Genomic DNA, 16,772 nt, shown 5'->3' on the forward strand with positions numbered 1-16,772 from the left:
CTCTATTTTTTTGTTTATAGCGCAAAAAATAAAAACCGCAGAAGTGATCAAATACCACCAAAAGAAAGCTCTATTTGTGGGAAAAAAGGATGCCAATTTTGTATGGGAGCCACGTCGCATGACTGCGCAATTGTCAGTTAAAGCTAAGCAGTGCCGAATCGCAAAAAGGGGCTTGGTCTTTTGTTTGCAAATTGGTTCGGGGCTTAAGTGGTTAAGCAAGAACCTGACTTGTCCGGTAGATAACGCACAGGGCTTGAAAGACTCTGTTGACAAGAAATTAGAGTCATTATTAAAGGCTTCCTTTTCTTTGGCCAGTTCAGCTATTCAGCCAGCTGTTGCAGCAATTGGTATCTGCCAGTCCATAAAGGATCAGATCAGACGGCCCGACAGGCCTAACCAGAAGGGTGATCTCCCGGAAAATAAGGCAGATATTCCCTGAGCGCTGTGTTTTGCTGTTGACGCCTTAAAGGATTCAGTACATCAGATTTCTTGTTTGGCTCTCTTGTCTGTACATATGCGCAGACTTTTGTGGCTTAAGAACTGGTCAGCCGAGCTTCCTTGTAAAAGGTTATTGGCAGGTTTCCCCTTTCATGGGGAACCTTTATTTGGTAATCGCTTCGACAAATATATCCAAAAGATTTCCAGAGGGAAGAGTTCTCCACTTCCTTTGAAGAAAAGCACCAGACGTCCCTCATTTAAAACCTCAGGGACTGCTTCCTCAAATGTCTAGGTGCCAAGGCAGTTCCACCGCCAACAGGGTGCTAGGGCCAGGGGCAAGCCGCAGGCCCAGGGCCAGAAAAAGCCCTGGGCCCAAAATTCTTCTAAACCCAGCACCAAGTTCTCCTTTTGAGGGGACGCCCCCACTCCCTTGGGTGTGGGGAAGGCTGCTGCACTTTGTGGACATTTGGAGAACAATAGTTCAGGACGAGTGGGTCACCAACTATATCCCACGGTTACAAGCTGTTGTGGGGGGTTCCCCCTCAGAGGTTTTAAAGATCCAGCGTTCTCTCGAATCCTCCAAAAATACTTATTACTTCAGGCACTACATTATCAAGGAGTGATTGTAGAGGTTTCTGTACCTGAAAGGGGCGCACGGTTTTACTCAAACCTATCTACGATTCAAAAACAGGGACACAAAGCCCATTTTGGACCTAAGATCCCTGAACCAGTATCTACTGATCCAGTCCTTTCGGGTGGAGTCTGTCCGCTCAGTAGTAGCTTCAATCCAAATGGGAGACTTTCTGGCCATCATTGATATAAAGGATGTGTATTTACACGTACCTATCTTTCAGCCTCATCAGAGGTTTTTGCGATTTGCAGTAGAGGAACATAATTTTTAGTTTGTGGCTCTACCCTTCAGGCTTGCTACAGTTCCCTGGGTGTGAACAAAGGTCCTAGCACCAGTCTTGGGTCTGTTAGGGGACCCAAGGGATTCTGGTGCTCGGGTATCTGGACAACCTCTTGCTCAGAGATCATTCACTACAGGCTCTAGAACAGAGCATAACATGCACAGTGAGATATTTGGAAAGCTTAGGCTGGATCATAAATGCCATAAAGTCAACCTTGTGACCAGCTCAAAGTCTAAAGTATTTTGGCCTAGATATGGTCCAAGCAAAAGTATTCTTGCCAATCGCAAGGGTCTGTGCCATGAAGGATCAGGGGCGTCAGATAAGGGGCACCAGACAACCCACGGCTCTGTATGAGTCTTCTAGGGAGGATGGTATCCTCCTTCGAGGCGGTGCCCTATGCCCAGTTCAATTCCAGGCCTCTACAACAAGACATCTTGTTGACTTGGAACAGGAGAGGACAGGCCCTGGATTATCCAATGTCCTTCTTCTCTCCTCAGGCACGCTTAAGCCTAAACTAGTGGTTGCAGGATCAGAACTTGCGAAAAGGAAGATCCTTCTTCCCGGTAACTTGAAGAGTACTGACTACAGATGCCAGTCTCTCGGGCTGGGAAGTGACCCTACAGGGGCTCACAGCTAAAGGCAAATGGTCAAGAACAGATCCTGCCCATCAATGTCCTAGAATTACGGGCAGTACGACTGGCCCTATGGTCATGTACGGTGGAGCTTAAGGGCTGCTCTATCAGGGTTCAGTCTGACAATGCCACTGCAGTGGCCTATATAAAGGCGGTACCAGGAGTCATTCAGCTCTGAAGGAGATGAACCACATACTAGCCTGGGCAGAGGGACATGTGCCGGTTCTATCGGCAATCCATATCCTGGGAAAACGGGAAGGCAGATTATCATAGCCGCCAGAAGATCTGCCCAAGGGAATGGTCCCTACACCCTGGGGTGTTCCAGGAGATTTTCCAACGTTGGGGATGGCCAGAGGTCGACCTACTGGCATCCAGGTTCAACAACAAGCTACAGCAGTTTGTGTCCCGAACAAGAGATTTTCTGGCAATCGGAGCAGATGCTCTGGTAGTTCCATGGTGCTAATACTCCCTGGTCTGTGCTTTCCCTCCCACTCCTTTCACATTTGTTGCACAGGATTTAGAGAGAGGGAGTTCCAGTCATTCTGGTGGCACCAGCCTGGCCCAGAATGCTCTGGTTCCTGGAAATTATCAGCCTGACAATAGACGGACCATGGATGCTTCCATGGTGCTCCGATCTACTGTCTCAAGGGCCTATATTCCACCCCAATTCACAGTCTAAATTTGATGCCATGGCTATTGAAGCCAGGGTGTTAAAGGACTGTGGCATCTCTGGACCAGTGGTGTCTACCCTAGTGAATGCTAGAAAAGCTGTCACTAGGAAAATGTATCATAAGGTCTGGAAGACTTGTATTGCTTGGTGTGAAGGCAAAAAATGGCATCCTCGGAAATATGTAATTGGGAGAATGCTCTTTTCTACATTCAGCTTCGGAAATCAGATTGTTACAGAAACAACCATTTGAACCTATCAAGGAAATTCCATTAAACTTGCTGTCACACAAGCTAGCCTTCCTGATTGCTACCACCTCGGCTAGAAGGGTGTCGGAGTTGGTGGCCCTTTCATGCAGGGAACCGTACTTGATCCTCCACCACGTCAGGGTCTTGTTACGACCAGTTCCATCCTTTTTGCCCAAAGTGGAAGAGAGGTGACTGCATTCTTTGGACATTGTCTGGGTAGTCAAGGTTTATTTCTCTAGATCTGCGGAGAGCAGAGGGACCTAAGAAGGGGCAGGCAGCTTCCATTGCCAATTGGGTCCATCAATTGGTCATTCAGGCCTATGGTCTGAAACGTAAAGCCCCTTCCTTTAGGGTGAGAGCTCATTCTACCAGGGGTGTAGGAGCCTCCTGGGCTTTTCACCATCAGGTATCTGTGGCTCAGATTTGTAAGGCTGCTACCTGGTCTTCAGTGCATACGTTCACAAATTTTTATCAAGTGGATGTTCGAGCAGCCGAACATTCGGCTTTCGGCTGGAGTGTACGGCAGGCTGCCATATAAGGTCTGATGGCTGTTTGGCAGGGTGTCTCCCTCCCCTCAAAGCTATTGCTCTGGGATGTCCCAGCAGGTAATGAATATTAGCCTAACTTTGTGTCCCATGATGTATGAAAAAGAAAATAGGATTTTATCGTCATACTTGCCTGTAAAATCCTTTTCTTTGAGTACATCATGGGACACAGAGGTCCCTCCCCTCTTTTTGAGGATTCAGTGCTTGCTACAAAACGGAAGTACTTGTATGGAAGGGGTTATATAGGGGATCACTGCCTGTCTAAAGACCTTTGGTCTACCAATGTCCATTCACCTGGAGATTAAATATAACCCAGCAGGTAATGAATATTAGCCTAACTCCGTGTCCCATGATGTACTCAAAGAAAAGGATTTTACAGGTAAATATGACGAAAAAATTATTTTATAATATTTGGGGGTTATGAGTATTTTTCCAGCAAAAAAAAAAATGATGATTTTTACATGTAGGAGAGTAATGCCAAAATTGGCCCGGTGTGCAAGTGGGTAAAAAAAGTCAAAATGATGATTGGGAGATCCAAAGTTCTAGGAAGATGAAATAATGTACAAATGATGACTTTTCCCTAGGGCCCATTGAACCTTTAAGAGACATGTAATGTGTTAAAGGGGTTGTAAACCCTTGTGTTTTTTCACCTTTAATGCATTCTATGTGAAAAAAATTCTGACAGTGACCGACCCTCTAGTCCCCCCACGTTTTACTCACCTGAGCCCTGTAATTCCCACGGCGGTGACACGCTCTTCCTCTCTGCCTGGGGTTCTCGGCTCTTGATTGGATAGATTGATGGCAGCGCAGCCATTGGCTTCCGCTGCTGTCAATCAAATCCAATGACGCGGGGCTGAGTCCAGCATTCTGGGTCTATGGCTGCAAATGCTGGACTCGGGCATGCACCCGCAAGGTAACCCCCAGTGAGAGAGCTTCTCCCAGAGGGGTTAACCGATGTGAGGAGGAGCCGCGAGAGCCTGAGGGGACCCCAGATGAAGAGGATCGGGGCCACACTGTGCAAAATGAAATGCACAGTGGAGGTAAGTATTTATTTTTTTTTATTTTTATTTTTTTTAATAAAGGTTTACAATCACTTTTAACGTCTTTTAAAAAGCGTTTTTTTTTTGTAAAATTTGCAATTATGTTTGTAAATCAGAGCTGAAATACTGTTTTTATGTATAACATATGCTGCCTCTGTTCTGTGCTTTGCAATGCTTTACACAATGGGTGTGCTTCCTTCTCACAATGCTAGACTGAGTTGGCTGACTTGTTGAAAAGAATGCACTCTGTGTGCTGAATATCTTATTTCAGCATAGTAATTATCCTGAGCCCTCTAGTGGGTAATCTACAAATCTCTGTACAGTAACAACATTATGGAAGAGCAAACTTTCAAAACTGTATACACGATTGAGAATATTGATGTGAATTAACTTTGAGTTGGGGTTGTCACTTTAAATACATTGTTGATATTTTTGACACAAGTTCTAAATAAAAGGGTTAGTGCAGCTACCTATTTTTACATATTTGTAAAACAATTTCAACTACCGTATATGCCGGTGTATAAGACGACCGGGCATATAAGATGACCCCCTAATCTTACTGTTGTATAAGCATTTTTTTCTTGTACTTACCGTATAAGACGACCCCCCTCCCAAGGCTTCCGACGCTTGATATTCCGTCCGTCCTTGCTGAAGCAGGAGCTGGCGCCATATTCTTCTTCCTGCTTTTGCTGGAACCAATCACAGCAAGCGATGTATTCTATTAATGAATACAAAGCCTGCTTGGATTGGCAGAGGCTGTATCATCATCAGCCCGCGCCTCTGACTCTCAAAGCCAATCCGAGCAGGCTACAGAGTAGCCTGCTCGGATTGGCAGAGGTTGTTGCTCCAATCCAAGCAGGCTCTGTATTCATTTGAATACATCGCTCGCTGGGATTGGCTCAGCGGTATATACTGTATGTAGCCGAAGCTACATACAGTATTACCGAACCCTCAGCAGGCATCGGAGGGGCTGATCCGGCGTATAAGACGACCCCCGATTTTCGGCCAGTTTTTTTAAGTGTAAAAGGTCGTCTTATACGCCGGCAAATACGGTATTAGTGGTTAATTGTGGCTGCAGCAAACCCCACGTGTTAAGGTTTTTGAACTTTGTTTACACATTTTTGTTTTGCGCTAATGGCACAAATCATATAAACTTTCAAAAATTTACTTGTATAGTGTACTTGAAGGTAAACAATGTAATGGCTTTACATTTATGTGATGGGATTTCTCATTCACTAGTAGAAAAACAGGAAAAGATGTAAAAAACTTTTAAAGGTGAAGTTTGGCTGTGTATATAATTTTGGCCTCCTCTGTGTCAAAAATTGTATTGTTTTGACACATGGTTGTCGCTGAATAAAACCACTTCTTATGCATTCTCTTCTTGAGATTGTATTTGCTTGCATAAACTTCTGCCACTGATGCTCTAAAATATCACTGTGACAATATAAAACCTGCTACTGGATCAGGATCTTTTCCCTTTATATTCACCTGCTGTTGCTAATAAAGCTGGGTATACACGGGCCGAAAGCAGTCAGTTCAGCAGGAAGCGGGCGACTTTCCGCCCATGTGTACAGCTCTTTTCTAGAGAAGCTGATCTTAGGACAGACTTCTGTCAAATCGGCATACTGGAAAACCAGCATCTGACAACCGAACAACCAAACAGCTTCAGCCCGCTGGGTTAAATGAAAAAAACAAAAACAAATAACCTCTAGTGTGTACTCCTCTTAAAGCGGTAGTAAACCCGCAAATTATTTTTTTTTATTTTTTTAAACCTGCAAAGCAAAAGGCATAATGAGCTAGTATGCACCGCATACTAGCTCATTATGAAATACTTACCTTAGAACGAGGCCCCGACATCTGGCCTTATCCACGCCGAGGGAGCTGACATGCTCCCTCTGCGTTTCTTCCGGGTATCGCGGCTCCGGCACTGTGAGTGGCCGGAGCCGCGATATCTAGATAGACAGATCATCCGCAGGTTTGGACGGATGATCTGTCTATCAAAGTGCCCGGACAAGAGGGAGGGGCTGCGTGTGACAGCGCGCGGTCGGGAACACACAGCTATTGAAATGAAAGCTGTGATGTTCCCGGTGCTGTGATCAAACAGGCGGCGGAGGCGGCTCTCTTCCCTACACAGGCTGCAACAAAAGGGGACACACAGGCTGCAACAAAAGGGGACACACAGGCTGCAACAAAAGGGGACACACTGGCTGCAATGGGGCACACTGGCCTGCAATGGGGGATGCCTCCTGTACCACGTCCTCTGTCTCTGACCATCTCCTGTACCATGTCCCCAGTCTCTGACCATCTCCCGTACCATGTCGCCAGTCTCTGACCACCTCCCGTACCATGTCGCCAGTCTCTGACCACCTCCCGTACCATGTCGCCAGTCTCTGACCACCTCCCGTACCATGTCGCCAGTCTCTGACCACCTCCCGTACCATGTCGCCAGTCTCTGACCACCTCCTGTATAAAAATATTTTTTAAAAACAGTCATTTTCGGTTTCGGTGCTGTTTCGGTATCGGTTTCGGTTTTCGGCCTAGTGTATTTTTCATTTTCGGTATCGGTTTCGGCACCAAAAAACCCACTCGGTGCATCCCTAATTTTTTTTTACCTACAGGTAAGCCTTATTATAGGCTTTCCTGTAGGTAAAAGTTAAAAATTTGAGTATACAACCACTTTAAAAGACCAATTGTCCTAGGGTTACAAGATTCATTTAGTCACTGTACTTATTCATCTGCATCTTTCATCGCCCTGACAGGATGGAAGTATATTTAACACTGCAGAATACCCCCTCCCTCCAAAAGATACATTGATACCTCCTAGGTACTATACTCTAGTAAGCAGTCACAATTCAGATAAAAATAGTCCGCTTAAAGTATAAGTAATGCCGCGTACACACGATCGGGCTATCCGGCGGACCGCCAGACAACTCGCCAGTGTGTGGGCTCCGGCTGGCTCCCCCCCCCCCCCCCAGTCCGGCGGACGTTGAGAGAAGTCTTGACTCAAAATTGTCTGCCGGACTCTGCAGTCCGACGGACAATCCGCCCGTCTGTGTGCTAGTCCACCGGACTTGCCCACACACAGTAAAGTCCGTTAATTTTGATTGTGACTCCAGGTAGACGGAACTAGTGAAGGAAGTCGATGTCGCCACCTCCATCGGCAAGATTGACACCTCGCGAGCCCCGTTGCCTGGTATGGATTTTAAGGGGAATCCCTACACCGAAAAAACGATGTGCCCCCCACATCTGGTTTTAGATAAAGTAGAGAGGGATTAGAACCTGTCAGGTTTTTATTATTGTGTCTGCCCCCGTTAGGGAGATTTGCTCTTTTAATTTGCCGGTTTACCATTTTCCTTTTAAAGTTAAAGAAAATCCCAAATTAAAGGTCATAGAGGGGAAATCTTTCAATGGGGACACTAGCTCAAGTGATCCTGGGGACAGCCAAGGATTCCGTCATTTTGGGAGATTTTCTGTTTTGACTGTGGAACAGGACACGCAGGGAAATCTGCACAGTGGAACACAAATGGCAAAAAAAAAAAAAAAGTAAAGGTATTTACAAAAAAAAGTGTGCCTTTTTTAGTTCTGCTTTAAGAGAAGATTTTTGCTGTTCTAGAATAATGCAGTTTTCACAAGCTATTTGCTCTTTGAATGAGGTTATGTTTGTCGTCAAGAGCACTGAAAAGCAAAACAGTATCACTTACTTGACTCTGAAGCCGTACATGAGTGTAAAAAAATAAAAATAAAAAATTGTTGATGAGAACTTTTTCCGCAGCTTTGCCAAGAAGATGTGAAGGAATTCCTGGATCATATGGCCAACCCAAGAATCAACAAAGGCTGGGAGTTCATGTTGCCTTACGATGAGGATTTTATGAAGAAGCACCCAGATGTGGTTCAAAGGCAGACAATGCTGTGGAAGGGAATACAAGCCAAGTATGTACTACAGAGGCATTGTGCCTAAATAATATTTCACTGGTATAAAGTTATGAGGTTTTGCTTGCAGATATGTCTATATCAGGGGTGCCCAACCAGTGGCCCGCGGAGCCTTCTGATGTGGCCCGTGACCTCCTTCTGTGGGATGGCAGATTGGCAAGCCCAGATCATGGGTTGCAGACCCGCCGTCACAGAGCATCTGTGTTGTTAATGAAGCCGGCAAAGCAAGCAGCTGTGGAGCAGAGCTGTATAAGCTGATGCTTCCTGTATAGCGGCATCTCTTGCCACAGGCGGAGTGATACAAAATGCACTCTTTGCCGGGGACAGCAACAGCAAGCAATACCTGAATGGAAGACTGTCATTAAAGGTCAGTTTATTATTAAAATTTCAGTGTATATATGAGCATATCTGCACAGTGGTTACTGGGCTGCTTTCAAACTGATCAGCAGCTGCAGTGCACCTTCAGGTTACCTGCACTGAGGCATACACTTCTGTTATTACCTGTGGGTTTGGTGAGCGTTCAGAAAGTGCACCACACTATAACAGAAGTCTATGGCAAAGTGTAGCTAACCCACAGGAAAGACACCGGTGCACTGCACTGCATTAGTATGAAAGGCCCCTTTCACACAATCACTACAACTCAATCGGACCCTCCATTCACCTATATGAAACTGTAGATGTAAATGGATTTGTGTCCTTTTACACCTGCCTACCTCCAATCTGAGTTGCAAAAAAAAAACAAAAAAACAGAAGGGGAGATCAGTCCCCTTCTGTCTGGGTGGATCGGAGGACCCATAGAGTAGAGTGTCCACTCTACACGGACCTGTCATCCGCCTGCTCTGCTCATTGTGGCCCGCAACCGGTTACCAAGTTGCTTAAGTGGCCCTCGCTCTTAAAAAGGTTGGGCACCCCTGGTCTATATGAAGATATCTTTTAGGAAAACCTGTATTGACAGACATTTGTAAGCTGCAATTGCTGACCTGCATATGACAATGCTGCTTGCTTGGCAGGGAAGTCAGAATGCTCTGCCTGATCATTAGTCAGTAACTCAATATTGAGGTCATTGAGCTTAACATAGTCTTGAAAGCGATGGTCTGTCATTTTTACAGTAGGTTTGTTTATTAGACCAAAGCCGTTTTAAGTATTTGTGTGTGGCATTTTCACAAGGATTTCCCCTTTTAAACTATTTAAATATTTAATCCATGCTTTGAAAGACTAAAAGTGTAATTTCCTTCATGTTTTCCTTGCTGCTTAGGGGTGTTGTGACAATCTAATTTCACTGGTTGTTGGAGCCTGTCTGTGCTAATATAATGATACTTTTCTGTGAATATGATCTTACTGGTCAAACAGGCAGGACCATTTTATAAGAGGAGTGTTCTTAATTAAGTCTTCACTAATAATGTCAATAAAGCTGGCCGTGGATCGGCCTTTTTCAAAATTAACGGATTTCCCCATCCATATAAGCAAGGTGGATGGATGAATCCTCCCCTCTGTTCTATTGTACGCAAACAGGGACTCCTCTGCTGGCAGAGTACACTGATCAGTGCTGCAGAACTGATCAAACAAAATTTTTCCAACAAGCCTGTTCGTGAAAATAGGATTTTTATAACCGCTTAGCTGTAAAATCCTTTTTCTTATTGTACATCACGGGACACAGAGCCACAGTAGTTACTATGTGGGATGTCCAAAAGCAATGCCAACTGAGGGGAGGGAGACACAACAGAATTAGGGCAACATGAGAGACTAGAGGAGTTATATTGCTGCCTGCAGCACACTACGCCCAAAGGCTATATCCCCATGCCTTTTCACATTCACCTGATAAAATCTAGTAAATGTATGGACTGAAGGCCTTGCAGATTTGAACCATGAAAGCTTGGTGATGCACTACCACGAAGCACTAACAGCCCTAGTGGGGTGTTCTTTAATATGAAAAGGTGGTACTTACCTCCTTAAACCATAAGCTTGAACAATCACTTGTCGAATCCATTTAGAAATGGTAGATTGTGATTCTGGCTGCCCTCTTTTAGGAACTTTAAGGCAACACAAACAAAACATCTATTTTTAAATAGATTTTGACTGCTCTCACCACATCAATAGAATGTAGTGACTTTTCTTCTGCAGAACGGGGTTCTGGGAAAAAATGAAGGTAGAACAATATCCTGGTTTAAATGAAAACCTGAGACTACCCTAGGTAGAATGAGAACACAATACAACCTTATCCTTGTGAATAATTAAATATGGCTTTTTACAAGAAAGAGCAGCCAACTCTTGATACCGTTCTTGCAGAAGATATGGCTACCAGAAAAACTAGTTTCCGTGTCAAAAGGATCAAGGGAATATGTTGTATCGGCTCAAAAGTTTCTGTAATGCCGACAGGACTAAATTCAAGTCCCAAGGGTTCAGGGGTGACTTAACCGCATTTAACAGCATTTAAGCCACGTTACCCCCTGAATAAAGCTTGGAAGCAACCCCCCCAAACTTACCGGAGGTCTGCCTGCTAGCTGGAGGAAAAAAAGCCTGCTGCTTCAGTGACACAACGTGATCTCTGAGGAAAGCATGAGAAGGTACGTGCTCCATACAGTCCCCAGTGGTGACACTTAAGCATAACAACATTTACTTTTTTAACCACTGCCGACTGCCACACGCCGATATACGTTGGCAGAAGGGCTCGTACAGGCAAACTAATGTACATGTACGTTGCCCTTTTAAGAGGCGGCCTGCGGGCAATCTCCGTGAGTCAGGTCGCTGGTCCCAGTGACTCTATTTCCGCGGAGATACCCGCAATCGTCTCATGGAGAGGAAGAACGAGGAGATGCTAATGTAAGCAAATGGCTCCCCGTTCTGTCTAGTGAAAGTGTCTCTGCTCCCTGTGATTGGGATCAGAGATTAGTGACATGTCACACGTAGCCACGCCCCCCAGTTAGAATCCCTCCCCAGGACATACTTAACCCCTACACTGCCCCCTTGTGGTTAACTCCTTCACTGCCGTTGTCATTTACACAGGAATCAGTGCATTTGTATAGCACTGATTGCTGTATAAATGACAATGGTCCCAAAATGTCCGATTTGTGTCCGCCATAATGTCACAGTCACGATAAAAATCGCTGATTGCCACCATTACTAGTAAAAAAAAAAAAAAAATGCCATAAAACTAGCCCCTATTTTGTAAACGCTATAACTTTTGTGAAACCCAATCAATAAATGCTTACTGCGTTTTTTTTTATTTATTATTTTATTACCAAAACTATGTAGAAGAATTGCGTATCGGCCTAAACTGAGGGAAAAATAAAAACGTTTTTCTCAAGTCATCTTCCAGGACGGCACACCTGAGAGATGAGAGGCTCCTCCCTACAGGAAACACAATCAATCGACAGCTGTTTTAAGTCCCCACCCTTCCCCTTGATCCTCAGTTTTTGATTGTGTTTCTCCCTACACAGCGAAACTGTTAGTTTTTTTCCAAATGACCCGAAGCCTGGGGCTGGTGGTCTCCCCCCTGGGAGCCGGACCACAAGCCTGGGAAGCCTCTGGGTCTGGTAGGATATTCTTGTCCTTCCTGGGGGGTTCCCCTATCTTTTCCTCAGGGGGGGCAACAGAAATTGGAAGAGCCCCCCTGAGAGCTGAAGGACCCTGGGTACAGTGGTGTACCCAGAACTTCAGGGGCCATTATCCTGTATCCCCTCCTTACCTGTACAGGTGGCTGTTCAGACGGGGGTGCTGGCCATCGTTTCTTTCCAGGGGGACCATGTCCCCGACTCCCGGGTCCCCGGTAGCTCGCGTGGGCTGCCGGAGAGGGCGTGGCAACAAGCACCCGCGTAATTTTCAAACTTCGGGAAAATGGCGGTGGCGTTCTTACCCAGGAGGGAAGGCTGAGAGTCAGTAGGAGCAGGCGCCCACATCCTCCTTTCTCTAGAGCAAGGAGGCACCAGTTTACTACGGTGGATGTCTGCCTTAACCACCTCAGATGGGAAGATGGGAATAAGGAATGGAAGGCATTGCCCCCCCATGTATATAGACTGACTGGTACAGTGCAGGACACAGCCTAACCTGGCACCTCCCTATGGGGACAGCAGTTGGGGGGGGGGGGGGGGGGGGGGAGCACTTTGGCGGCTATCCTCCTTGCGTGTGGACCATAAGGATGGAAAAGCAAGCCCGCTGGCTGTGGCAAAAAGAGGAAGACAACAACGGTGAGTACTTTCCTTTTGCTGTGGGAATTTAGCTGCAAAATCCCCAATTCCAGCCAGAGGGTTTCTGGGCATTTGAGATCTCCCCTGGGGTCTGGATTCAAATAGCCCTTAAGCTTCTGCTAAAAACACCAGCTGCAGCTCCCTCTTACATCAGAGAAGCTGTATGGTGGACAGGTGGTGCAGAGGAACGAGTGTGCCTAAACCACCTCAGATGAGAAAGAGGTAGGTAGGCCATTGCTCCCCCTTCCCCGTGTATATACTGACTGGTGCAGTGCAGAACCTGGGGTCGGGATACAAATAGCGCAGACGCCACTGCTAAAACCACCAGCCACAGCTCCCTCTTACAGCAGAGACACTGTGGTTATCGCAGCAGTAGGTTGCCAGCCTCTCCCTACATGCCCAGTTGTGGTACATTAGTAGGGATGAATATGGCGTACAGAGGGGACCTGGTAGATACAAAGTTACTTACAGGCCAGGTATACCACTGAACAAGTGATTAATTGGGCAGTGTTTGGTGGATTCAGAAGCTCCCCTGGTCATCTGGGGGTGATGCCTTCTTAGGGTGAAACACATTGGGAAGAGCTTTGCTGATGCCACTGCGTTGCCAGATTTTAACTATATGCCTTTTTATGTCTTTTCACGCGCGAGTACCCATTTTTATGATTTTCAATAAACGTTTTCATAAACGGTATCGCTCTAGGAGGCCTTCTCTTTTCTCCTTTGATTTATACCATATTGGGAAGTATTACATCAGCCACCATATTTATAGTGGATATCCTTGGAATCTACCCTGTCGCATATCCTGCCTGTTCTGGTGTAATTTGGAGTCTGGAGCTACTGTATATTCCCCGGGGTGTGTCTACACCAGTGATGGCGAATCTTGGCACCCCAGATGTTTTTAAATTACATTTCCCATGATGCTCATTCACTCCGGAGTGTAGTTGAGCATCATGGGAAATGTAGTTCCAAAACATCTGGGGTGCCAAGGTTCACCATCACTGGTCTACACCATTAAGCCTGTGAGACTCATTAGGTATATGCCTAGTTGAGTCCAGAGTATCCAGTAAGCCTCTCTCCATATGGTGGTGGATAGGGATGAGCCGAACACCCCCCTGTTCGGTTCGCACCAGAACCTGCGAACAGACCTAAACTTCGTGTGAACTTTAGAACCCTATTAAAGTCTATGGGACTCGAACGTTCACAATCTAAAGTGCTCATGTTAAAGGGTAATATGCAGGTTACTGTCCTAAAAAGTGTTTGGGGACCCGGGTCCTGCCCCAGGGGACATGGATCAATGCAAAAAAAAGTTTTAAAAAACGGCCGTTTTTTCAGGAGCAGTGATTTTAATAATGATTAAAGTGAAACAATAAAAGTGTAATATTCCTTTAAATTTCGTAGCTGGGGGGTATCTATAGTATGCCTGTGAAGGGGCGCATGTTTCTGGTGCTTAGAACTGTCCCTGCACAAAGTGTCATTTGTGCAGGAAAAAGTCTTTTAAAATCACTTGCGGCTAAATTGTCGGGTCTCCGTAATACAGAGAACACTCAATGAGTGTTCTCTGTATTAGCCGACAGTTCATTCATTCATTGATTAAAAAAAAAAAAAAAAAAAAAAAAAAGCGTGGGGGTTCCCCTAAATTCAATTACCAGGCCCTTCAGGTCTGACATGGATATTAAGGGGAACCCCGTGTCAAATTAAAAAAAAAATTGACGTGGGGGTCCCCCCAAATATCCATACCAGACCCTTCAGGTCTGATATGGATATTAAGGGGAACCCCGCATCAAATTTTAAAAAAAATTGACGTGGGGGTCCCCCTAAAAATCCATATCAGACCCTTTATCCGAGCACGCAACCTGGCAGGCCGCAGGAAAAGAGGGGGGGACAAGAGAGCGCCCCCCCTCCCTCCTGAACCGTACCAGGCCACATACCCTCAACATTGGGAGGATGCTTTGGGGGTCTGTGACCCCTCAAAGCACCTTGTCCCCATGTTGATAAGGACAAGGGCCTCATCCTCACAACCCTGGCCGTTGGTTGTGAGGGTCTGCGGGCGGGGGGCTTATCAGAATCTGGAAGCCCCCTTGAACAAGGGGACCCCCAGATCCCGGCCCCCCCCTGTTTGAAATGGTAAGGGGGTACAAAAGTACCCCTACCATTTCACAAAGAAAGTGTCAAAATGGTTAAATAAGACAAACACACTTTTGAAAAATTCCTTTATTAAAAATGAAAAAAATAAAAAAAAGATTCCAGCGGTGCTAATCCACTCTTGCTATCCAGCGACGGATCTCCGGGGTCCAGCGATGGATGATCATATCCAGCGACGGGGGATCTCTCAGTCCAGCGCTGTCCATACATCCTTCTTCTGTCTCCACTCCGGAGACAATGCAGAGAGCCCAGCGCTGACGTTTCTTATATTAGGAGGGCGGGGCCACCCGTCACCTGACCCCGCCCCTCTGACGCTGGAGAGGGAAGCCAGGGGTTCCCCAGTGACGTGTGGGTGACCCCGCCCCCTCTGATGTAACGCAGGTTTCCGTTACATCAGAGGGGGCGGGGTCACCCACACGAACTCTAAGCTCATCCCTAGTGGTGGATATCTACAGCCAAATCACACAAGCCACTTCAATTTTTTCAAGACAACTCACATTGTCACTACTTATTATCTATTTGCTGCACTTTCATGGACTGCACCATATTTGTATAGTCGGATACATGTTCAATATATTATATACTGTTGAGAGATGTATAGAATTGTGCTTTTATTCTATATGTTAAATTTATTATATTGACCACAATTTTGATATAGCCAAGTTTGTTTGCTGTATCATATATATTCCTCACAATCTGGATACTGTATGTTCTTTTTGCAGTTCTCATTGTTTGAGAATTTATATCCATTATTATTAGTGCTGCACTATATTCATTATTATTTTGGTTTAACATTTCTCCATTCAACCTTCCTTCAATGATATGAAGTTTGCCATACCCTATGCTGAAAAACAGCCCCACACCATGATGATCCCACCACCAAACTTCGCTGTTGGTAAGGGGGTGTTTTTGGGGTAATGTGCAGTGCCATTTGACCTCCAAACGTGGTGTGTATTGTGGCATCCAAAGAGTTCAATTTTGGTCCCATCTGACCAGACTATATTCTCCCAGTATTTCACAGGCTTGTCTAAATGTTGTACAGCAAACTTAAAACGTGTTTCAACATGCTTTTTCTTCAGCAATGGAGTCTTGCTTGGGGAGCGTGCATACAGGCCATGGAGGTTGAGTGCATTACTTTTCTTTGAAACAATTGTACCTGCTAATTCCAGGTCTTTCTGAAGCTCTCCACAAGTGGTCTTTGGCTCTTGGACAATTCTTCTGATAATTCTTTTTACTCCTCTGTCAGAAATCTTTTCGCGTCCGGATTATAGCCCCATCAGTGCTCACTACATCATTCAGAAGTTTAGAAATCCTTCTGTTACCAATGTCCTCAGTATGTTTTGCAACAATAAGGTCTTGAGAGAGCCCTTTGCTTTTACCCATCATGAGATGTTTCATGTGTGACACCTTGATAATTAGATACCTTTTTATAGGCCATCAGTTGAGTCTAAACCAACTATTTTTTTGCATTGACAAGGGGCAGGATTGCTTTCTAATTACTGATAGATTTCAGCTGGTGTCTTGGCTTTCCATGCCTTTTTGCCACTCTTTCTTCATGTGTTCAATACCTTTTCCCTGTGTCATTCCATTTTTATTACACATAACTTAATTTCTGAACTTATTTGTTTTGGTTTCTTTGTATGGATTGCATGGGTTGTTACTGACATGTGTTGAACATTTAGTGTCAATGGCACCTTTTAGAAATATATTTACCGTATATACTCGAGTATAAGCCGAGTCTTTCAGCCCATTTTTTAGGCTGACCCCCCCCCCCCCCCCCCCGGCTTATACTCCAGTGAGGGTGCCCATCTGCAGCCTCACTGTGCCCATCTGCAGCGTTACCTTTGATTACTAAAACAGCGGTTGTCTCCTGCTGTGTTATGATAGACGGAACACTGATACAGTTTCCCAGCATTGTATCAGTGTTCCGTCTATCAGTGTTCCGTCTATCAGTGTTCCGTCTATCAGTGTTCCGTCTATCAGTGTTCCGTCTATCAGTGTTCCGTCTATCAGTGTTCCGTCTATCAGTGTTCCG

The 16,772-nt window shown here is 45.5% G+C and overlaps 1 protein-coding gene across 2 annotated transcripts in view; it reads left to right on the forward strand.

The window, feature by feature from the left end:
- The window catches only part of POLR3E (RNA polymerase III subunit E), a 115,622-nt gene that overhangs the window by 60,182 nt on the left and 38,668 nt on the right, over positions 1-16,772 (forward strand). For both annotated transcript variants that reach the window (XM_077449002.1, XM_077449003.1), the window contains one exon: positions 8,254-8,411. In XM_077449002.1, the coding sequence (XP_077305128.1) occupies positions 8,254-8,411 (158 nt within the window). The remainder of the gene's footprint in view (positions 1-8,253; positions 8,412-16,772) is intronic.

The sequence above is a fragment of the Lithobates pipiens genome, unplaced genomic scaffold (genome assembly GCF_037356315.1).
Source record: "Lithobates pipiens isolate NorthernLeopardFrog02 unplaced genomic scaffold, aLitPip1_a1.2 Scaffold_22, whole genome shotgun sequence".
Taxonomy (NCBI): domain Eukaryota; kingdom Metazoa; phylum Chordata; class Amphibia; order Anura; family Ranidae; genus Lithobates; species Lithobates pipiens.